Genomic DNA, 24,050 nt, shown 5'->3' with positions numbered 1-24,050 from the left:
GGCTAAGAACATTGAGCATGACACTCTTATTTTTAGTTGTCCAGCTGAAGACAGCTCTGAGTCCAAAGGCAAACAAACACATCAGCACTGCACCTCAGACACAGTACAATTGCAACAGTGGTTTTATGATATAAACCACCTATGAGCTATATGTGCCAGAGGAGCATTTCTATGGATTATCCTGGATGCTGTAACTAAGACGCAACCCTGCTGATTCCAATCCTTATCCTGCAAATAGCTGCAGCCTACTACACCAGGCTGGCTTAGTCATACATCATACACATAAATGGGGAGTTTGGTTGTGCCAAGAGAACTGGCTAAGTGTACCTTCATTATGTTCTCAATATAATGGGTAGGATTAGGTAGGATTTTTCATATATGCATTATCATATAATCACACAATATTGTTATAATGGTTGAACTGTTCATTTTCCTCACTATTCTTGTAATGCTGGCAACAATGTTTGTTGCCTCCTGCTAATAATTGCTGCTCGTGTTTTTTACACAAGAATACAATTGCTTCAATAAATGTTTGAAAAGCCAATTCACATATTTCTTGTGTCTTCCTCTGTGCATTGCCTAAGTAACAATGAAAGGGTATATCTGTTGCCACAATTTCCTTAGGGAATTTGAGTGGTCATGTTCTGAGGTTGCAGATACCATCTAGCACCCGGTTATGTTAGGGGTCCGGATGGGGCACTGTGAGTTAGCTAGGAATTAGGGCAACATACTCTAATGGTATGGATGGACTCAGTCCCCATATTCTGATGTTTATGTTGTTTGGATACACAGACCTACTTAATTCATAGGAACCTTTTGAAAGTTTCATGTCAGAGCAAAGAGAAGAGGCAGCAACAGGCACTCTGGAGAAGAGCGTACCCCCAGGACTGTATGCTAGTGTTTATTCTCTTTCAACTCAGATTTTTATATCTGCTTCAACAGTGCACTGTCTGCATATGTATTGTTACCAGTTCTTTAAAAAATGTATGGATTTTGCTTTGACTCCAACTGGAAGAGTAGTTTTCTTTCATCTAATGCCATTGGCTATGTTGTATATATTTCTGTCATCCATGTAGTGCCTGCTTTGTTTTATTTATATTTTACTTAGCTTAAAAGAAATGCTACTCCTTGTCAGTCTCATAGTTAAAATAGGTAATGTTAGTGGTAAGATCAGAGGTCAAAGTGGGCGGGATCAAGGTGGGGTACGATGTGCCCTTACTTTTTGAATTTATGAAAAACTGTTCCCCTACGTTTTGTGAAAAGACAACTGTCCTCGGACAGTTAATTCCAGTAGTTTAAATGCTTTAGCTGAAGTGTCTTTCAGGGAACCTCCTGCGCTATAAAACCAAAGCCAGGTAGACAGCTAAACAATAAACAAGCCTTCTTGCCAGGGTCCCTGCTTGCCTGAAAGAAATTAAACTGTGTGGAACTGGTCAATCTGCAAATGCAAACGGTGCTTGGGAGTCGTTACTTTCTTTAATTAATGGAATCATTTTCAGCTTTGTAATGACAAAGATGTATTCTTTTTGAAACGTAGTGCAAGAGAATTATCAGCTGAACTGTGAAGTGCATGATTTTATGGGATAGTTAAATAAAACAAAAATTCCATTACGTACAGTCTAGGTATTGCTAAAAGCTATATTTTGGAAGTCCCAATTGATCTTAAAATGTTTTGTGCATTTTGTAGCAGTCTATCTTATACTGTGTGTAATGCAAGTTTTAAAAAATGACTTACATACAGTGCTTTCTGTCACAGGATAGGACTTTAGAGCACTAAAAATACACATCACTATTCTCCACTGCACCAATCAAGATCTAATTTTGTAGCTCCCTGGTTACACACACCCCTCTGCAGTGTATTAACTAACAGAGGGTTCGTAATGTACTACAGTACATTTTCCACTGATTAACAACTTGTTTTTATTTATTTCTCATGTAAGCTGCACGTTATTTTAAATATAGCCACCTGAAGGCGAAAGAGCATAAGAACGTGCAGAATATTTAGTTTTTTAACCACAAATCTGACCCAGCCCCCATGCTCATGTCCCTGCCCCGTTGAATGCAGCATCAGAGTTCCCATTGCTTTTTTTAATGCTCTTCAAAAGCTGAGAAAGGTCTACAGATCACTGCAGTTAGACAGGGTGTAGGTAACTCTGGTTCACCAGAGAATTTGAACTTTCTCTTTCGGTTACTACTGAGCCTTGCATCAGGACATAAGAAGTGTTGATGTGCCAGAATGAGCTCCTCTTGAGATAATGCTGTTTTGCTGCATCTCACGAGACGTTTGCCACTTCTAGTAGTTCTAAGAGTGCCTTAATTCAAGAGAATGGAAAGCACCTAAATAGAGGTCAGCAAGGGAGAGACTCAGATGACTATAAAGGGATGCATGGGACAACATAATGACCACAATTATAAAGTTTTTTTATGAGTTGATTAATCTTCTTATTTCAGTGTGAATTACACCTGAATTTTCCACGCCAAATTCATTATTTGTGAACAGGCGAGCCTTCCTCCAGGGTAATGAGTGGCTTACTCAAGCACAAAATAGGTACTTGAAAAAGTTTTTTTTCACGACAGTCATAGATTTTCTAGAGAACTCCTCGAGCGGAATGTACTAAAGTGGGAAATATGACACAAGGTTGCTTTACACATATAACTTTTTCTATCAACAGGGAAAATATTGCCCTAGTAAAGTAACTACTTCCCAAACAACTTCTTTACGCACAGGGTGTTCTCTACCCATGCCCACTATGACAATACACTTACTCAAGACTTTGAAAGAGCAAATTTGCACGCATTTCCATTGTAGGGAACTGTCAGCTACAAGCATGTAAATACTCAAAAACATACAGGACCCTATTAACAAAGAGCCTCTACACTTGTGGCGGATCTCCGCACTGAAGTTTCTCATTGTTGCGATACCGCCATGTCTGTGGTGTATCAGTCCCACCTGCAAGCACTGGTTCAATTGGAGCCCTGAAAACATATATGTTTTATTGGAAGATGTGTTGTGCTCATTTAGTATGCCTAGATTTTATTCTTTCTGATCACCTGATTTTGGGACTTTTACTGTGGGTGAGTCTCACTCACTCCATGTGCCTCTCCCACGGTAATCACACAGTAAATGAACCACACATATTTACAGACATTGTCAGCCTTTTAAAATAAGGCTGCTGTGATGCAGCGATAGCGTGGGGCACTTGGCTGGCTATACTTGTACACAAGTGTAAATGAGTGTGCACATGTGTCCGGGATGCTCGTGTAAGACTACTGTCATGCCCAGCTCGGTAACAGCGCAGAGGGCACTCTGCATAGTTAGATATTGACCTGGGGTTGGTATTATATTGTTGGAGGACATCCGTAGCTAAAGTCAGTATGATATACTGTTTTGTCTGTAATGACATTGTATTATTTACATAGGGAAAAATCCTCCTTAGAGGGTAGTTTCGCTTCCATTAAGCCTATAAAGTCCAACTAGGTATGAAACTGGTGTGGAAAGTGTGCACCCACGTCATATAAACAGGTCCCAAGATCATACATGTACTTGGGTCCTATGGGTCATTCACTATTGTCATATTTCTCTGGCTCAGCGCAGGATCAGAGACCAGGCCTTTTGTCATCCTGCTGGTCCAAGTTAATTACATTTCTGCCCCCAACGTGGGAGCCATGTCTCGGGTGCTCCGGGTGGGACTAGACACCCCTGTTAAGAAAACCCAAAAGGAAAACCAAAGAAAAAAAGGAAAGGAAAGCGGCTCTCCCGAACAGCTGAAGAGCCGCTCATAAAATATTCACTACCCATCCATCTGGGTAGCCCCGTAATGCCTCATCAGATGTTTATTTACATATTTTTCTTGCCTTGTTGTTGCCCCTGGATGGCAGGGGCAGCACCAACAAAGAAATGAAGTGTTGCAGGGGCTGCAGGAGTTGCAGCAGACCCCCTAGATCTGACCATTAACACATCTGACCCTATGTTTGCGGGATCATGGAATCCATGACCCCTCCAGGATTTCTTATCACTTTTAAGCACTCCAAAGACTACACATTTTAGGAAAAGCACTGTATTGTAACACATATTTTTAGAAATTATTTGACTGTTTTATTCTTTATTGTTTTTAAATGTTATATTTATTTATGATATATTTTATTATCTTTTATGGTATCAGTATTCATGCTGAGTAAAGAATTTGATTGAGTGATTGATGAAGCATGCAGATGGCCTGAGCTTTTACTTTACAGCTGGGAGTGTAATGCTCTTTAGGGGCTGGTCCTATTATTGCATTTTAATTGGCTTGAAAGTGTATAATGGAAACACAGAGTGCAGTTCTCTCTAGGGACTGGTTCTTTGCTGCATTTTGTGTTGCCTGAATATGTATAAAAGAAGCAGATACATGTTATGATCATTTCAATGCCTAGTTAACCATCAACAATAATTGTTGATCAATAGGGACCACTGGCATTTGATTATTTTCAATCAATCTACAGGTCTTATTTAAGAACTGAGGGAAGACATTACCTTCATTCTTGCAAGATTTACCCCCCTATATTGCCATGTGGTATGGAGGGATACTGTGATTTTAGGGGTCATGACCCTTTAGGGATCAAATGTGATTTCAGAATGTCATCTGACTTATTTTTCATCTGCCTTGTGTATATATTTGAAATTAATGTGTATTTAGTAGTGTGTGTGTTATTAAAGTACTTTTCATTTTTCCAAAAGATAAACAGCCAGATTCATGAAAGAAAATTCGGCTTGCAAAGGGCAAGATTCTGCGAATCTGGCCCTTTGCGAGCACAATTTTTGCATTTGGGATTCATCATCCCAAATGCAAAAATCACTATTTGCGAAATCGCATATTTGCGAGGAATTGCATTTAAGGAATCTCTATTTGAGATTCCTTAAATGCAATTCATTAACCATTTTTAAATTGCGAATTCGCAATTTTTGGTCGCTATTTACCACGAAGTCTGACTTCGTGGTAAATAGCGAAAAAATAGAAAAAAGCACTTTAGTGCATTTTTCTCAATTGCAAGTTACACACACACATGTCCTTTGGACATGTGTGTGTGCAACACCTGTGTAAATTTGCATTTCAGGGGTGCTACAGGGTGTCCTTTGGACACCCCTGGCACCCTTGAATTTGCATCCTTATTTGCGATTAGCTAATTGCTAATCGCAAATAAGGAATAACTCCCCATTCATTCCTATGGGCCTTTAGGCCCATACGAATGAATGGGGAGTTATTCCTTATTTGCGATTAGCCATTAGCTAATCGCAAATAAGGAAGCTGTAGGAATCGCAATAAATATTGCGATTCCTACATGAATCCCATTTTGCGAGTCTGTAATAGCGATTCCTTATGAATCACTATTAAAGTCTCGCAAAACGGGTCTTTGATGAATCTAGCTGAAAGTCCTGAATAGACAATCATTTATTGAATCTTATTATTGCCAGCAAAAGGTCATTACTAGCCCACCCCACCTGTCCTAAGTAGGCCTTGAACTGCTCTACTTCACTACCCTGAGATAGTTAGGTGCTACAATGGGGTGCTTGGTTCTGAGTAAGGGGAAACTGTGGACCTATTACTTGCACGGCCTCACATGCTGCATAATTAATAACTCAATTTCCTACACGTTTGGGTGTCATTACCTACTTTTGAAGACTGTTTCCTTCAGAAATGGCTATATTCTGCCCCAAATTTGTAAAGGTGTCAATTTTGCCATTCTGTGGTTCCCCTGGAAATGGGTTAAATTTTGGAGACAGTAATGAATATAGAGGTAATACATGTGGAGTTCCCGACACGTTGCTTTAAGTGAGCAGACAGCCACACCTGAAATGCTGAGGATTGCATTGAGGAGGGAATGGTTTTTTTTGGGGGGGGGATAGGCTTTAAATAGTCCATGTACATGATGTCTGGGTATTTACCAGTGCTCTCTTTTGTATTGTACCTTCTTACTGAAAATGTCAGTATAAAGATTTGAGAAAAATATTTTTGCCATTCTAGTGGAATTTAAGTATTCCCGGGTTCACTTTCTGAAAGTACATTTCTGGCAGTCCTGACATTTTGAGTCAAGATTGAGATCTAACAACGGCACACCTATGTTTGTAAAAGCTTTATGAGTCAGACCAATATTATCCGTACTAGTGCATACAGGATTGCAGTGCCAATGTAATTTACTGTTTACTGAATCATTGCTCACAATTTGCTTCCATGTGAGTGATGAGATGAAAATATAAATTTGTTTATATATGTCATCTTTCAGAAAATTTCAATTCTAATGTAAACAATAAGTAAATAAAACACATTTTAGACATTCAGGCCCAGATTTACAAAGCCTTGCGTTACTCTGCCCTGGAAAGTCATTCCGTAGGGGGTGAGCGTAGGTGCTTCCACGCATCTACTCATGGATTTTGGTGCATTCCCAAATTTACTAAGACTAGTAAGCATGGGAGTGCATCATAATGCTAAGCCTTCCCAGTTGAGGTGTAATGAAGAAAAGTATGTTTATTTCTCCACATTTTTCTTCTTTCTACAGCACATCTAGAAAGAGGTAAAGCCTCAGAGGCTTGTTTTTGTGCAGGAAGGTGTCCCATTCAGCACAAAACCTATCCTGGCTGTAACGCAGGCCCCTTACACCATGGCACAGGGCGCTTTAATTGGATTTAGGCTGCACTGTGTGCGCCAGTGCAGTGAGAAAGCATGAATGCGCCATATCTTAATTTAAAAATGGCACATTCTTGCCCTCTCCCTGTCACGCAACGCAGAAAGTTGTCTTGCTGCGTTGCGTGACTTGTTAATAAATTGTCTCCTCTGCCATTTATGCTAAGCAAGTGAATGGTTCACACATCTCATATTTAAGTGTTACTAAATATTTCAACAACGTTTATTACCTGGGGCCTTTCTTAAGATGGAATGTCTGACAACATCACTGCCCAGAATGTTGACTTGTTTGTAGCGCTTGGCTCTCTCTTCAAAGAACCATTCACCTGTCACTACCTTCAGCTGTCTGGAAAGAAAACACAAGCACAAAACAAAAATAGGTCATTCTATGACAGTCATTGCTGCTGGTTTACATTAAGCAATAGTACCATTTCTGTACTTGAATCCTGGATACACAGCTGAGCACATTCATTTACATTATTAGCAACGTATACATATCCTTTCAGTTCTGAAGAGCACGACTCTGTACAAGCTGAATTCCCATCACCGAGAAGGTGGGATGGAGAGAACCAGTACGTCTCTCGCTGTATCGTATTGTATTGTAATTGCATTTATATAGCGCTTACTACCCCTGACGAGGCGTCAAAGTGCTTTTTCGGTGAGTAGCATGCTTCTCCGGGACCGGTACAGCACGTGGAAATGGTGACATGGCGTCTGAGGGAGACACTGGTAACCTAGAAAAGTTGATGACAGAAACCGCAGAGTTCCAGTTTTCCAAATCTTCCCATGAGCTGGACCCAGAGACTGTACATTGGGAGTCGATGATAAGCAGTAACTGCATTCAATGGATACAAGCAAACAGGTCGATTTCAACACAAAGGCCTACAGAATAACGAAGGTCATGTAAATGCGTTGCGAGTTTGAATACACATGTAAAACCCAGGGAGAGGGAGTGGCTACTTTCTCACAGACAAGCCCAATTACTCTAGTTTACCACTCCGACAGCACTAAATTGTGAACTTTGTGCTATTCAGATGCCCTGTAGGCATGGACGTCATTTAGGGGTCACCAGGGGTCGCAGAGGCGACCACTGACTTGCCCTTTGCTGCCCCTAGCACTGCCTTTGGGACCCCTGGTCTCAGAAGTGGCACATTCAGTGCCAGGAACAGAGGGCAAGCTGGGGCTCCACTATCTTCTGTCAATTTCTTATAACACTATTAGTAAAAAAATAAAATATATTATTCACTAATAATGTAACAAAGTACAATAAGCTTGATTATGCCCTTCCTTGGCAGCTGAGGTAAGTAAAAAATGCTTTCAAATATATGTTGTGTGCATGCTTGCGGGTGAGAGTGTGTTTATGTGCGAGAGAGTGTATCTGTGTAAATTTGTGTGTATGTGTAAGCATGTGCGTGTGAGTGAAAGTGGAGGTCAAAGGGCATGTGATGTCAGTTCCACTACCCCATGACAGTAGGGTTACATTACCCAAACTACTGGGCCTTCTTCTGAGATAGCTGCAACATGCACTGACGGTAGAGCCTTTGGCAGAGTCCAACTCCACACTGAAGCCAACTGTGAAAACAGAATATTAAAGGCAGCACAACAGACTGCATTCACCCCTCAATTCTAACATATATACAATACTTCATATGCACATTAATCCTTAGTAAAGCACTATGACATTGTTATCACTCTCATTATGACTAAAGTCACAATATGTATCGCGACTCGGGTTGCATTAACCCCTTCGACGCTCATCGTCATGAGGTACACCTCTCGTACGCTCATGACGAGCTCAGCTCGTCATGAACCGCGGGTTTTTAAAAACTTCAGCGCACAACGGGAAAATGTGCCGCACGCATGGTGTAAAGTTAATATTAAGGAAACATTGCAGCACTGGGGATGGTTTTGTAAACACAAGTAGCAAATAACAGCAATAATAAGTGCAGGTTTCAACTAAGACACTGGTTTATCGGAGTCTGACAACTGTACTGCAAACAAGCTTGTTGCAATTCTGAACTTCTGCCACGTGTACAACAGGCATTGGTCACTTCAGACCACAGCTTCCAGAACGTCTGAGCAAGCTCAGCAATGCACTAAGATTTTATACCCTGTTTATGACACAACAGTGATACAAATCAGTGCAAAATCCTTTTGTCTCATTTTCTTTCCAGTGCTAAACTTGTTTAACGCTGGAAATAACGTGAAAATAACATGAATTAGCGCATTTCCATGCTTTGCATTACTTAGTGCCAAGGGGGCAAACCATGGGTGGTGCATTGATGTTCCCATAAAACCACCCAAGGTTTCTGATGCTAAACCCAACTTACTAAATACAGTAAACAACGTTTAACATCAGAAAATAGTGCACCCTTTAACCAGGCGCTATGAAGGAGAAATTATTTTTTTCTCCTTTATTTTTTCACTTCAGATGTGTGCTGCCATGTACAGCACACGTGCAAAGTAAGATTGTTTTCTAAATTAGTCTAGGCATAGTATTTTGTACTGAAGTGTACCCTTCCTGTATAAAACCTACGCTTAACTCTTGCAGACACCCATGCACTATAGCACAAAGGAGTCTCCGTGGCGCACAGCAGCTAATTTCAGCGCCGGCGCTAGGGAGAGGGGAGGAGAGAGCAATATTTCAGTAAAATTGGCACTCTCCTCCGCTCTCCTCATGCTGCGCAGCATTTGCAGCCGCTGCACTGCGCTGCATGAGAAATTGGTAAATCTGGCCCTGAGTATCCTTTAGGCGACATATCCTTAGACTCGCGTACCATTTGTACCACTGCCTTTGTGAAGAACTGGAGACTAGTAAACCATTTGTAAAGATTATGTTTGAAAACCTTTTCATTTAAGTCTGTCTCGAACAGAACAGCTACCAAGTTTGCAGATGTCTCATATGTGACATTTCCTTGTTTTCAGGATGCATATGTGTGAAATTTGAATTCTCTGTGTGAGGCACTTTCAATGGCACTTTATCACGCGCATTATAATGCAGTAATGTCCATATATTGAGTTAGATTTTTTTTAAAAAGATCTTTTTTGCAAAGGCGACAATAAAATGGTCTTTTAACAGCCGGGATGCTCATAAAGTTCTTATACACAAGTCCTCATTTGTGATACACTCAGCTAGCACTGTTTTTTATGCAATAACATATTACATTGTGGGACTTGTAGTTCCGCTTTGGACACAAGCTGTTGGCTATAAATCCAGAATTCACTGAAAAAGAGTTATAGGCCACCAGTCTCATTCCACAAGGGCACCATAAGGCTGACCTCTGAAAGAAGACCTTTATATATACACACCTTCAATAAAAGGTGCCTAACTCAATTCAGACCCATGCTCATCCCATACTAGGCACAAAGGTCAAGAAATGTTGAACACATAGAGGCGATGGTACATCACAGAGACCCAGTTTGAATTATTGAAGCTGGACTTCTTTAAAACCCATGCTTCTCGTGTGCGTAAAGAGGGCAGTAGCTGGCTCATAATAGGAGTATGTAGGGGTGTGCGAAATTTGCATCAATTGCTTTTGCATAATTTCGTAAAATTTCAGGAAAATTATTGTAATTAAACAAAACATAATTTGTCATTTAAGGCTATATTTGAGTGAAAATCGCATTCTCGCATCAATTTTTTAAAGCATGGATGCTTTTCGCACTAAATAAATAGCAAGAAAAAACACAAGTGGCATGAACAACAGCCGTTTGCATCTGGTTGTTTGCACTCTTTCAGTGCTCCTGTGCTGTAATTTAGCCACGAATGGAAGAATAATTAAAGTAGAGTGTTACTCACCCAAAAAGCGCTTTAACACCCCCCCAGGGGGTAAAAGTGCTATATAAATACAAACCTTTTTTCCTCTTCTATCCTTCTGCTATCCTTCCGAATCCAAATAACTGACTAACATATCCACCACTTAAAATGTACTTGCATGTTTCACTATAATAATTCAAAACTAATCCTCTATGGGTCCCGGAGTAGCGTGCCACTCACGGAAAGCTCTTTGTCGCCTCGTCAGGGGTAGTAAGAGCTATACAAATACAATTATAATAATAATAATCCTGGCTAGTCTCTAGGGGCTTATTTATGAGAGCTCTTCACCACACTTGCACCACGTAAAGTGGTCATGCTCAGGGCCGCACTGGCCGTAGCGGGCACCAGGCATTTCCCCGGTGGGCAGTCAGGGCCCCCAGGGGCCGTTTTTGTTACCAGGGGCGGAAATATCAAAATTGGCTGAAACCAACCCTAGCAGACAGGTCGGCCGCAACCCCCTCCCTCCCCAGGGGGGGCGGCCAAGCAGTTTGCCAGGGCCGGTTTTCATTCCCAGTCCAGCCATGGTCATGCTTGACACCAGAGCTCCAGGGTCGCCTAAGCTACAAGCATTTGAAATGCAATAAGTCTCACATTTGCGAGAGTTTGAGCTATTGGCATTGTAAATGACAATGTATTTTATTTATGTTTTTTGAAACCCTGCAAGCAGTGTGCAGACAAGCACTTTATACTTGTAGTCCTTGCTTACAAGAAGCAAAGCTGGCAGTAACTGCACCTCTTTTACTGCCAGCCTAGCTTCTCGTAAGCAAGGACTATAAGTACAAAGTGCTTGTTTAAGCATCGCTTGCTGGTATTCAAAACAGATAGGTAAGGACATTGTCATTTACAATGCCAATAGCTTAAAGGTTCGCAAAATGTGAGACCTATTGCATTGCAAATGCTTGTTAACAGCAGTTTGAGGCTACAACCTGCATGCCATGTTCTCTGCTGACCCTTAATCAAAATTAGTAACCCCCTACCCTTTTTTGCTCCTTGACCCATGTTGAATTTAATGCAGCATTTCTACATTTGCAAATCCTTGGGTGTAAAAGAATTTGCAGAGGCTTTGTCCTGAAAGGTCTCCAAAGTGTGCATTTAAAAAAAAGAAAAAATTGTGATGACAAAATGTTAAGTGTATGCAAGTAGCCAGTGATTCTTTCATATTCGAACACTGAACTGTCGAACACTGAACTGGAAATAAAAAACTAGTCTACGTGTAGGAACTCTTCTGCAGAGATGCTAGTATAAATGTTATAGAGTGTCCTTGTTTAGCAAAGCGGTGCAGATCACTTTAATGATGTGAGCGATGGCCTGGTTTGTCTGGCATTCCCAAACTCTGAGATCTGCAGGGGCTGTAGGAGGGAAAGGCGAGGGGAGGAGTGAAGGACAAGAGTGGAGTTCGGGAGAGAGAGAGATTACATGTGAAGTTACAGGCACGCACATTTAATCATGGAGAGCCCAGGTCAGTGGACAGCCCAATTACCATGGGGTAAAAAATTGCCTTGTCTTGTGTGGCGTTCTGTGTTTACATCTGCTTATTGGTTACATTCCACTGGTACACAGTTGCCGAAAGACAACCTCCTTTCTAAAGCTGGATCCATGTTGCTTTTGTTTTGAATGTGCGATTTTATTACCATCAACCAACCCCAACCGGCTAATCTTTTTAGGAACATTTATATGTAATTAAAAATATGGTGGATTTAAAATGATTTAGCAGAAAAACGTTATATGTTTTGACGAAATAAAGCTACTGCATTCCTTTATAGACAAATTAACACCAGTCCACGCTGTGTATTTTGCATTTATGATTTAGAGAACATTTCATTTTTAGCTTGTGGATAATTAGCATGCGATTTACTGAAATATATATATATTTGGAGTTGTTCCTTTCTGTCTGCAAAAGGCTAATTCAAGAAACTTCCAGGATAATTTTCCCTTACAATTTTGAGCTCTGACTGGTCCCTTTTTATTTGCAACTTTTGAGCATTCTCAGACCTAACTGATTCACAAGGCTGTGGGAAGAGAGAGGGAGAGGGGGGCTTAGAGAGAGGTTAGTGTTAGTACATCTGCTCTGCCAGAAATGACCGCCGCCACACGCACCAGGGGCGTTGGGCCCTTAGTTGCATCTCAGATGAGAGCCTGTCTGTTCTCTCTTTCCTTTAGGGGAGGGGGACCCGGAATTAAGGATAGTGGGGACGGCCCCCGCCGACGTCATTCAAGCGCGCAAGTGGTCCCCCCCTCCCCCCGGCAACAATAAAAGCGGCGGGAGAGACGGGGAAACCCTCTTTGTCCTTTCCAACAGTTCCCAAGGTGACAGACCAGCGGCAAGTTACCAGGGATTCAGCATGCCAGTTTTCTACGTGTGCGGCAGTGCAAGACGCACCTACCTTGGGGAGATAGGCTGGTCCTCAGCTTCGGGGGTTAGGGAGGGGGCCTCATAGTGTCGTCATATTTTGGTGGGCTATAGTTGCGAATAGCCCATGTCAAGTAAACATGGTACTGGTGATCGCAGGGTTTTTTCTGCAGTTTTGTTTGCAAGGCAACGTTGTTAAAATTCGTAATCCATGGCATTAAGGTACTGAGTAGCCCAGATGCCTCGGGTTAAGTCATTGCGTGCACGTGACCACATGTTACCTCTATGCTTGGTGTGAATTTTAACTGGTGTTGTTAACTCAAGCCTGGACACTAGGTGAGTGAGTATACCCAGTGCCTCAGGAGATTTGGCACATGCGCGCGGCGGCATGTGTGTCCTTTAATGTTGTGATAAGGTAAACCGGAAGACTAGGGAAGTAAGTATCCCGGGTGCCCCGAGTATGGTGTTGTTGCGATGGGGTCAAGGGGGTAGTAAGTAACCCAGATACCCATGTTGCAGGTGTGCGCAACGTTGGCATTGCGAGATGTTATCAACGAACTAAGGGGCTCTAGGTGGTCCAGGAAAACAAAGAGCAGATTCCCCAGGTCAGGTGATTTATTTCCTGGTGCTCGGTTTGTGCTCAGGCCTAGGCACGGCTGGCAACAGATGCTGCTTTTTACTCACCCTGCGGGATATGGATGATGGGGGGCTTGAACACTCATGCAGCACCAGGCCAGCGGGCAAGGGGGAGAATTTCTGGAGTAAGTGAATACAGGTGCGAGCCTGTGGTAGACTTCTTGCCCGATGAACAGGCCGGAATTTATAATTTACGAGGTTCCGCAGAAAGCTAAGACAATGGAGTGGGAGCATGGTTTGGCGTTTGTGCGCTCCACCGCGCATCGCCAACATTTATTTTATTTTTTATTTTATTTAATGCGATTTTATATAGTGTGAACATTACCCGAAGGTGTCCGAGCGCTTCACAAAAGAGCCAGATGCATTACATAAGGACTTTGCGTTACATAAGAGATACAAACAGAAAAAAGAAAACAAAGGGCCCGATATAGGTAAGTTCATTTTTGCGGTTCTTAAATACCGATTCATACCGAATCGGTATTTATGAATCGGAAAACGGAATGTAGCTAAAAAATCGGTAAAAAATACCGAATCGGTAACAATCGGAATCCACACACGGTAAATACCGAATCGGTAATATCCGAATCGGTAATATCCGAATCGGTATCACCCATTCAACCATATGGGCCTCCAGGCCCATAGGAATGAATGGGAGATACCGAATCGGAAATTACCGATTCGGAGATTACCGAACCGGTATTTACCGAATCGGTAAAATCCAATCTCGAAAATTCAAATAGAAGACATGTGAGCCAGTTAACCAATCAGGGACACCCACCACACCCCACAACAAAGCAACTGAGAAATCAACCAATCAGATGCAAGTACCACACCCCAGTACCTGGGGGTGGCCACACCCATGCAGGTGCAGAGCTACAGAACTGTTTGGAGAGCTGGAGGGAAGACAGAGGAGCAGGCTGCACTGAGCCCAGCAGAGCATCACCATGGAGTCCCAGGAAGGCCAGAAGGATGCTGGTGATAGAAAAAGGAAGCTAAAATTCAGCACAACTGAGCTCCAGGTGCTGGTGGAGGAGGTAGTGCAGCATTACAGCCAGCTTTTGGGAGACAGTCCCTGCAAGTAGCAGAGTCTGTCAAAAGAAACACCTGGCTGGCGATCCAGAGCAAAGTAAATGCCCTAGGGGTCACACATCGGGAAATTGAAGATATCAAAAAAAGGTGGTACGATCTGAGGATCACCACCAAAAAGAAGATTGCAACCCAGAGGAAAGAATCCTTAGCCACAGGTGGAGGGAAGAGCCGTGCACCAAGCCTCACTGAACTGGAGCAGCTGGTGGAATCCACCATGGAGCCGGAATGCAAACACGGGATAGGGGATGCTGACAGCTCAGCCAGAGCTGCAAGAAAGAAAGGTAAGATGCATGGACATGGACATGAATCCTCATCCATTCCCTGGCCCCTTCCCCAATGTGGGTGACTGAATCACAATCCAGAGCACATGTCAGTACTCACCACCAATGCATCATGGTAGTCGTAGTCATAGGAACATACATCAAAGCAGCCAACACAGAATTCAGCATGCCATGCCACACTCCCCATACACAAGCAGTTGCGGCGTAGGAAATTGTGTGATAGGAATGTGTTTAATGGAGACACACAGGTGATCATTGTCCATGTGTTCCCACAGGAGAGTCATCGCGCAGTGCAGCGCAGGGAGGGGAGGCAAGTGCACCAGCAACGGCTGCGAGGGAGAAGCCTTCAGACACATCAGGACCCAGCACTGTCCCTGAGGACACTTCCACAGCGCAGGCACCCACAGCATTGGAGGAAGACATCACAGCACAACCACTGTCACCCCTGCTGTTTGGGACACAGACTCCGGAAGCACCTGCAGGTGCCACAACACCAACCTCAGGGTCCACTGTGCATGTGTTCCACCACTCAGGATCCTAGAAAGCTCTGATGAAGAAGAGGTGGAGGTTCACACACCTAGCACTCCACCACTGGCTGGCAACTCAGGGCAACAGGGGTCATCAGGATCTGTGCGTGCAAGTGTCCGTGGTCATAGGGCACGTGAGCGATACGAGGGGCAGGGTATGCAGGGGGTCTTTGCTGGTTTGGAAACCACTATGGTGAAGATCCAGCGCATGCAGGCCAAAGGGATCATGGCAGTGCACAGACAGGTGCGCATCCTGAACAGCAGGATGTCAACAATTGATCGGGGTATATGCTCCATGGCCCTAGGAATGGAGTCTATGGCAAAAGGAATGGAGTCCATGGCAGAGGGGGTGAGGGAAATGGGTGTGCGCATGGGTTCCCTCTGTGACATGCTGGAGAGTGACCAGACAGAAAGGCGCAGGAATAGGCACGTACTTTAGCAGCAGAATAAGGCCATCAGCCGGTTGGCAACTGAAACCACCCTGCTATGCCGCCGGTCAGTGAACATGCAGACTGACATTGTGCACTGCTGCAGTGACTTGTCCAGGGGGATGGGGAGAGTGACCTCTGCTATGGAGGTACTGCTGACACAGCAGACAGCCACTGCTGGTAACACGTGTGTCAGGGACACAGAGGAGTCCACAAGCAGGAGGCTCCATGCAGAAGACCCTGGCACCACTGCGCAAGTTGACCCCCTGCCCCGTAGCTCCCACACCATATTGCGTAAGCGCAGGCATTAACAAATAATCCTGCTCTCAGGACAGGTCACAGTGATGTGAACTTTGGCCACCCAGTGTGAAATGCGGATGTTGTTTGATTCATGTGGTCTGGTATATGTGAAGTGCAGTAGTGCATATTAAACTGAGTGCTTCAGGAACTAAACATGCCTGTGTCTCCTCACTCTAGTAGAAATATCTGGTTGTGATTTCTGCGCGTCTCAGTCTGCCATCTGTTGCTGGCGCTGCTCCTGCTGCATTGTGATCGGCTTGTTCTGTCCCATCATCTATGTCCTCATGATATGTGATTTCTACCTCTGTGCCCTCCTTGGTGGCAAGATTGTGCAGCATGGCGCAGGTCGTAATAATTTTGCAACAGATCATTGGCGGTACTGCCGTGCACCTCCACTCTTATGGAGGATGCGAAATCTGCTTTTAAGCAGTCCAAAAGTGCATTCCACCACGCAACGTGTTGTCCTGTGTGCCACGTTGTAACGCCTTTCCCTTCTGGTGGATGGATTCAGGTAGGGGGTGAGGACAAATGAACGCAGGGCATATGAACTGTCACCTGGGTGGAAATAGAAATAATGATTAGTCACATACCCATGATTGATCCTTCTGTATTGACTATCAGGGTGTCTCACAGTTATTTACCTAGCAGGTATCCACCCCCAAAATTCCCAGCAACAAGGCGCGTGTATATCCCACTATTCTGGAAGATGTAGGAGTTGTGGGTACTCCCTGGAAATTTGGCAACAATGTCGGTGATGATGTTGGCAGCGTTGCAGATCACCTGCACATTGATTGAATGCGTAGACTTCTAGTTTCTATAAATGTGTTCTGTTGCTGCAGGTGGGCATAGTGGGATGTGCATGCCATCGATACAGCCTATGATGTGCGGGAAGTGTGCAAGTTGGTAGAAATTGGTTTTGGTCTTTGCTAGTTCAGCAGGTGTGTCAGGGAACTCAATGTAGTGTCCCATCCTCTGCATCATGGCGCCAAGGAATTTCCTGAAGAAACGTGACAGGCAGCTCTGGGACACCCCACCTACCGCAGCAATCACATTCTGGTAGCTCCCAGAAGCAAGAAGGTGTAGGCAGCACAGCACCTGCACATGGGGTGGGATGGTGTGTGCTCTTGGGGTTGGGAGTTCCAGATATAGGTGGAGGTCCCTGATCAAGTCCAGGATGGTTCTGGGGCGTAGCCGGTACCTTTGCAGGATCTCTGGTTCAGTCAGTTGGAACAGGGTGATCCTCTGCCTATACACCTGCTCCTCCCTTAGCCAGACCCTCTCTCCTGCTGCCTGTATCCGTAGCCGCCTTGTCATTATGTAGAAAGCCGCCATTGTAGTTGCACTTTGGGCCTTCTTTTATATCCTGCACCTGGTTTCCACCTGCTTTCATTCCGTGGTAAATACCGACTCTTAAATACCGATTTTCATGGTTTTCTGTATTTTTTGGGTTTCCTACATCTCGATATGCCATTTTTACCATTTCTGATTTACCGATTCGGTAAATAAGAATCCGGTAGATTCCGATTCGGAAAATACCCATTTCTTATTTACCGACTCGCTTAAATAAGAATTCGGTATATTCCGGTTCGTGAAATACCGAATCGGTTCGGACACTTTTTTTCCACATACATCTCGAAACTCTTATTCCGGTCGGTAATGGCCGAAATTACCGAATTTTGGCCGTTACCGACCGGTATTTGGCTACCTACATCGGGCCCAAAATGTTTTAATTGCAAATGTACAAGTGGAGTGAAAGGAGGGAAAAATTGCAAATGTACAAGTTGTAAAGTCACTCAGGGAAGAGATACAAACAGATAAACTCTAAAATTACAAAGGAGTGGTAGTAAGTACAAAGGTCTACAACATATACTAGTGGTTAGAGTTATATATACAAGTGGAGTGAAAGGAGGGAAAAATTGCAAATGTACAAGTCGTAAAGTCAGTCAAGGAAAAGATACAAACATATAAACTCTACAATCACATAGGAATAGTAGTAAGTACAAAAGTCTACTACATATACCAGTGGTTGGAGTTATATAGATATATATCTATATATGTACAAATAGCAAATTCACTTAGGATTACATTTTAACAGCGATTAGGCTTGGACAAATATATATTACATATTTACAGAGCAGGACATTTTTGCCATCGTTCAGCCAGGTGTTCAGGTGGTGTTGCACTCAAGGGTGGTGGCCTTGGGTCTGGAGGGATCCCCGAGTTGAAGATGTCCATAGGGGTAGAAGTCAAGCAAGTCGGGTAATTGCCTCAGGCCTCAGTCGCTCCCTGGCTGTCCTACATACCTTTGCAAGTGCGGCGGTGGAGGATGCCGAGGTAAGCACAAAAAATAGAGGAGCGTGGTGGACGGGACTACCATACGCGTAGCCACGGATAGGTTTGAGGAATGTGTCCTTGGATAATTCATAGAATTCTAGAGTGTAATTTTGTTGTTTATCACGAGGGAGCAGAGTTTAGCTATTCTCATTATCCTGCAACATTCTCGCACTGGAGGAAAGCGTGCGATTATGGGGCCTAGAGTAGAATTTATTTAAAGGATTCTGCCCTGTTCTTATCAATCAGATTAATGGTGATTTTTTCTCTTCCGGTCTATGTTTGTGGAAGACTTGCTGTGGGAAGCTGGGTGGAAGAGCAAGGTCCGGATCCCCCTCGAGCAATCGGACGATCACAGCACGGGTTCTTATGCTGGCGGCACCAACTTGGAGCACGAAAAGGGTCTGTTGTAAAAGGCCCACGTTGCCGATGGTGGAACTGAGGACACCATTTCAAGTCCCGGTGTCGGCTCAACACCAGGTGGTGAGTATGTGACATGCTGTGGTTTCGCCTTATTTTTCTGAATATGTTGGGTCAATAATTTTGGGGCCTGGTCAGTTCCTTTACTTACAGACTTTAGGAAAAATCCCACAGATGAAAGCAAAAGGACATGTTGTAATTTAACAGTTATGCTGATCAATCATGATCATTTCGCACCACTTAGTGGATGGATAGAACTGTTAGCTGGGTATGGCATTCTGTATTCACTGTTCTAGTCGGACTCTGTGCCAAAGAAAAGGTGCACTACAGGCTTCAAAGTGGGCACATCCATCGGAAGAATTCACGAGCCGTCTTCCTACAAGGGAAGTGGTTTATTTCTCTGGGGCTTTTCCAGTGTAAATCTAACCAGTCCCCCATCCATTTTAGGCCTGGATAGCCAGGATATCCTGTTGCACATGCTACTGGATAGGGAACTGTGCTTTAAATCAATGGCAGATGCGAGCATGTTCCTGTCGCACATACTTATCCTTCAGGGTTGGTCCACTGCTCTTCATCACTTCGACGATACAGTGAGCTGGTGTTTCCTTTGTCCTCGCCATGGGGGAAGCTGAGAGGCAGGGGAATCCATCTGCTGCCTTAAGTGACACAGCATTGATGAGAGGCTTAGGTAGCGTATTTGCAACCCAAACCGCTGATTTTATGAGTTAAAATTATCACCTATAACAATTACAGCTGTTGCTGCCGAACAGCCCCCTTGTTTGAATACTTCCTAACATGCACACGTGCATCGCACTGCTCTGTGACTGCTAATTCAACACAAACACCGCAAATTGTAAATGTATTGTTGGAGGTCGAGCCGAATTTCAGTGCACGTGTATGTAGGCCCACCGTGGCTAGATTCAGTTCGGGGTCTGAATCCTCCTTAATTATAGGGACAGCCTGGTCTTACTTTGGCCTACATGGTGTAGCCCATTAAATTTGGCTAGGGGAATGGAGTAGCCAAAATGCATTGGGTGGTTCGAAGCAACTGCCATCGCTTTCTTGACCCTTGAGGCGGGAGTTTGATCTAGGTCTCATACTATACAATTTGTCTCAAGCGAAATTAGCTCAAGGAGGCCAGCCTCAAAGTAGGTTGATCTGCTGGGGAGGCTACCATATGCTGATTTTATTTACATTTCCACCAATTGACCTGTGTCTGTACAACTTGTCGCCCACTTTGGCCTGCACTATATTTGCAGAAAGGAACAAAGAGGGCCTGAAGTTCCTCATAACTTTTTTTAGTTTAGCAATGGGGAGAGGGTATAACTTAATGGCTGGGGTGACCGGCTTGGAAGTGGTTGGACCAGAGTAGAGTCTGGCGTGAGGCTCAAACATTCTGTGGCTCTGGGAAAATCCTGTGATCTCCCTGTGCTTAAGGATTAATACTTCCATCTGTAATGCAACTGGTGCTCAAGTTAAACCTTCTAATACTTTCAGGTCGGGTTCACGCTATGTAACACTGCAAAATAATGGTGTTGTTGGGTGGATGGGTCCCAGCAGGGCCTTCTTTGATATCCATGTGTTTCACCTATATGAACATAAGGCGTTAGCTAATTTTCTCTGTAGGGAAGACAGCAGCATCAAAGGGCATAGATTCCGGTAGGCCCCGTTAAAAACTTCCATGATCGAAGATGCCACTAAGCTCCTAACAAGACTTTGTTGCTTCCGTTCATGGCGCTAAATTCATGTCCAGTTACATAGTGTACTCTGTGAGAATAATCTTTATTGTAGATATGTAATGCCCTCAAACATATTCTTAGTGATGGCTGGCAAAGTTCAAGTTGAAAAGTGCAAAGTAATGGCGCGAATTCTAAAGTTGTTTTGTCACTTTTTAAGAGCTGTATGACAATTGCAGAAGCAGCAATAGTGTCACCAATAAAACAGCTTAGGCACGAGAAGCAGCCTTATGTGGGGCACTCGCATAATCTAGAGTTGTGTCTGGCGTGAGAAACAAACACAGTTGGCCTCCTTGACGCACAGACAGCTAGTGATATCAGGGTCGACAATCTCAGAATCAAAGTCCTAAGGCCACTACAGGTGAAACAGCAAAACTCAGGAGGAAAAGGTTTAGGGAAAGACTACCTGAAGAGTATCAGGTATGAAACATAGTATTCTAGAAAAAACTAGTTATAATAATGACTAACAACTATAAGTGGTAATATTCGGTATCATGTCTTGCACCTGTTATGCCAGGATTATTCCTAGTAATGCCAAACATACTCTTAAAATATACAAGGAGCAATCCCACAATTTTAATTTATAAAGACATTGTTACCTTATTTCCTAAAGTCTTATTGTGAAAGATCTATTCTCAGTCTGAGCATAAAGGAAAAACGTTTTTATACAACTTACCCACTGGTACTCCCAAGCTGTCCGCTCCCGGACCAGGCCCTGGGGCACCCAGGTGCCACTGGTCCTTGCCTATTCGCAGAGCGGGGGTAGTAACCCCTGGTACATAGTAGCCATTCTCCACTCTTCCTCTCCTCAGGACAGTGCTAGACTGCCACTGATCCTGCAACCCAGGGTCTGCACCCCCAGGCGGACCAGAAGTCACGGGTGAGGCTCTCCTCCCCCTACCTCTCCTTCTAGGGTTCCTCCTCCTGCGAGAGGCACCCCTAGAACACCACTCTCCCAACCTAGGGTTTAACCCCTCAGGTTGCAGCGGGGTCAGAGGCGAGGACTCCCTCCCTCTGCACCCCCTTCCAGAGTTCTGCAACTCCCAACTGGAGTGGTACTCCTGGAAGATGAACCAGTCAGGACACTGTTTACAGATGTCCTTCCCTCCAGGTCAGGCGGATCCTGAACCTGGCCTCCCAACCTTGGGTCTAAAACCTTTGGTGGAATACTTGCCGGGCACTCCAGGACTTCTGGGGACTCACACACTATCCCCCTGAGGCTAACACATGACTCATATGTTGTGTGACTGTCTGTCTGGCGCAGATCTCCCATCCCCTGTCCACCTGACAGGGTGCGAAGATCCTCCAGAGCAGAAGTGGTATCACCATGGTCACTCCACGGGAACTTAGCCCAACTGACTAGTCCCTGACCCACTGGTTATTCCACTGGGGAATACACCCCCCATTCACTCCTCACTTCGGAATTCTGTGCCCTCCCACCTGGAGTGGCACTGCCGGACACTAGAACCACAGGAGAACTATTTACAGACGCTCCAGGTTCTCTAGACACTAAGGGCTCGATGTAGGTCGCCAATTACCGGTCGGTAACGGCCGATTTCGGCCGTTACCGACCGGTATTTGGGATTTGACATGTAGGTAGGCTTAATTTACAGAATCTGTATATTTCCCGATTCTGTAAATTTACCGATTCTGTAAAATACCGAATTGGTAAATTTACCGAATCGGTAAATACAGATGTAGGTGGCACTGAAAACAGTGCCACAGGCCATTACCGATTCGTTATTTACCATGTAATACTATTACATGGTAAATAACGAATTCCAGTGTACATGCACATCTGTGCATGTACACCTGTGCCATGTGGCACACAGACATGGCTTGTATGTGTGTCACATGGCACACACGCCAGAAACAGGGGTGCAACAGGGTGTCAAATTGACACCCTGTCCCCCTTTGTAAAATCGGTGATTTTACCGATTCGGTAATTACCGAATCGGTATTTGCTATCGAATCCTATGGGCTTCAAGGCCCATAGGATTCAATGGCAAATACTGATTCGGTAATTACCGAATCTTACCGATTCGGTATTTTTACCGATTTTTTTTCCTACATAGCAATTCCGATTAGTAAATACCAAATCGGTAAAATTCGGTATTTCCCATTCGGTAATTTGCTATTACCTACATCTAGGCCTAAGAGATCCTCTTCAAATGGACTAACAGGACAGCCTAGGTCCCCAACCTGGTGTTCCCTATAGAAACCATCCAAGTTCTGAGACTGAGTTTCGGGCACCGGGGAACTCTAAGTCGCACACTCACTGTTACCCCACTGAGACAAGACGTGAGTCCCTACACCCCTCTCGCTACACTGGGACCTATCTGGGCTACTCTGAACCTCTTCCACCACTCTGGGCTGGAAGATACCTGAACCACTACTTTTGGGATCACTCCCCAATGCCTCTTCAGAACCTCCGGCCACTACCCAGAGGTCGGCTTCCCGTGCAAGCTCCCTGGGATCAGAAGACTCACACACCAGCAGGTGTTGGCGCAACCCCAGAAAACAATGACTGAGCATGTGCTCTTTGATAATCAAATGGGCCAGCCCGTCATACTCAAAATCATCCGCTGCGCTAACCATCACCCAATCGTCCAGGGCATAACAACATTCATCCACAAACTCCTCCCAAGTCTGGTGAGACAGTTTCTTACTGCCCCTGAACTTCAACCTGTACTCCTCCTCTCAGGAACAAGGCACCATACCTTGGGAACTGGGAATGGGACTTCTTGCACTGGACCCATTTTGCTGCCACCACCGGACTCAACCCTCCCCGGGGAATCCAGAAAACTATAACTGCGCCCCTGGGCAAGTTTCTCTCTGGCAAGGGCCCTCTCAGCCTCCGCCATCCTCTCCTGTGCTAAGACCCTCTCAGTCTCTAGCTTTTTCTTCTTAACATCCAGCTGCGCTATCTCCTTGGCATGCTCTAACCTGAGCTTCTCCAAAGCCAGCTGGTGCTCCCTTTCTTCCCTCCTATCTACCCACTCCTCTGGGGAGAGGGAAAGGGATGGGGTGCTGCACCTGACACTGGACCCAGCAAGGGACTCCCTATCTATGGGGTCTTCACTATCTACTGGCATCCATGTACTGTCATCTTGTCCCTATTCTTCAGACTCTTCAGGGCTCCCCTCAGACCCACCACCCTCATGGCGTGAGGCCCGGGCCCTCTCTTACTCACTGCGCTCACATTCCCAGTCACCCTTCTGCTATTGGATTAGGTTGTCCCTAAGTTTGGACGGGGTGTCTGACCCATTCACTGCTATGTCTCTCTCTTCAAAGAACTCTACCAACTCATCCACGCTGTATCTAAACAGACCACAGAAATTAAAAGCTGACTCCATCTTGGCAGGACGCTCAGGGACATGTGCAACACAGGGGACCTAACAGTCTGAGCTGAAGCAAGAGTACACAATCTCAAAATGACACTCTTAGGAGAAATGATCAAATAAAACTCAAAAACA

The 24,050-nt window shown here is 44.5% G+C and overlaps 1 protein-coding gene across 1 annotated transcript in view; it reads right to left on the bottom strand.

Moving 5' to 3' along the window:
- Positions 1-24,050, bottom strand: part of SYTL5 (synaptotagmin like 5) — a 684,371-nt gene that overhangs the window by 374,858 nt on the left and 285,463 nt on the right. Inside the window, exon 4 of the mRNA XM_078658261.1 lies at positions 6,890-7,005. Within this exon, the coding sequence (XP_078514387.1) occupies positions 6,890-7,005 (116 nt within the window). The remainder of the gene's footprint in view (positions 1-6,889; positions 7,006-24,050) is intronic.

The sequence above is a fragment of the Lissotriton helveticus genome, chromosome 8 (assembly GCF_964261635.1).
Source record: "Lissotriton helveticus chromosome 8, aLisHel1.1, whole genome shotgun sequence".
NCBI classification, from domain to species: Eukaryota; Metazoa; Chordata; class Amphibia; order Caudata; family Salamandridae; genus Lissotriton; species Lissotriton helveticus.
Note: the sequence above shows the minus strand (reverse complement) of the source record. Positions and strands in the feature narration are given on the sequence as shown.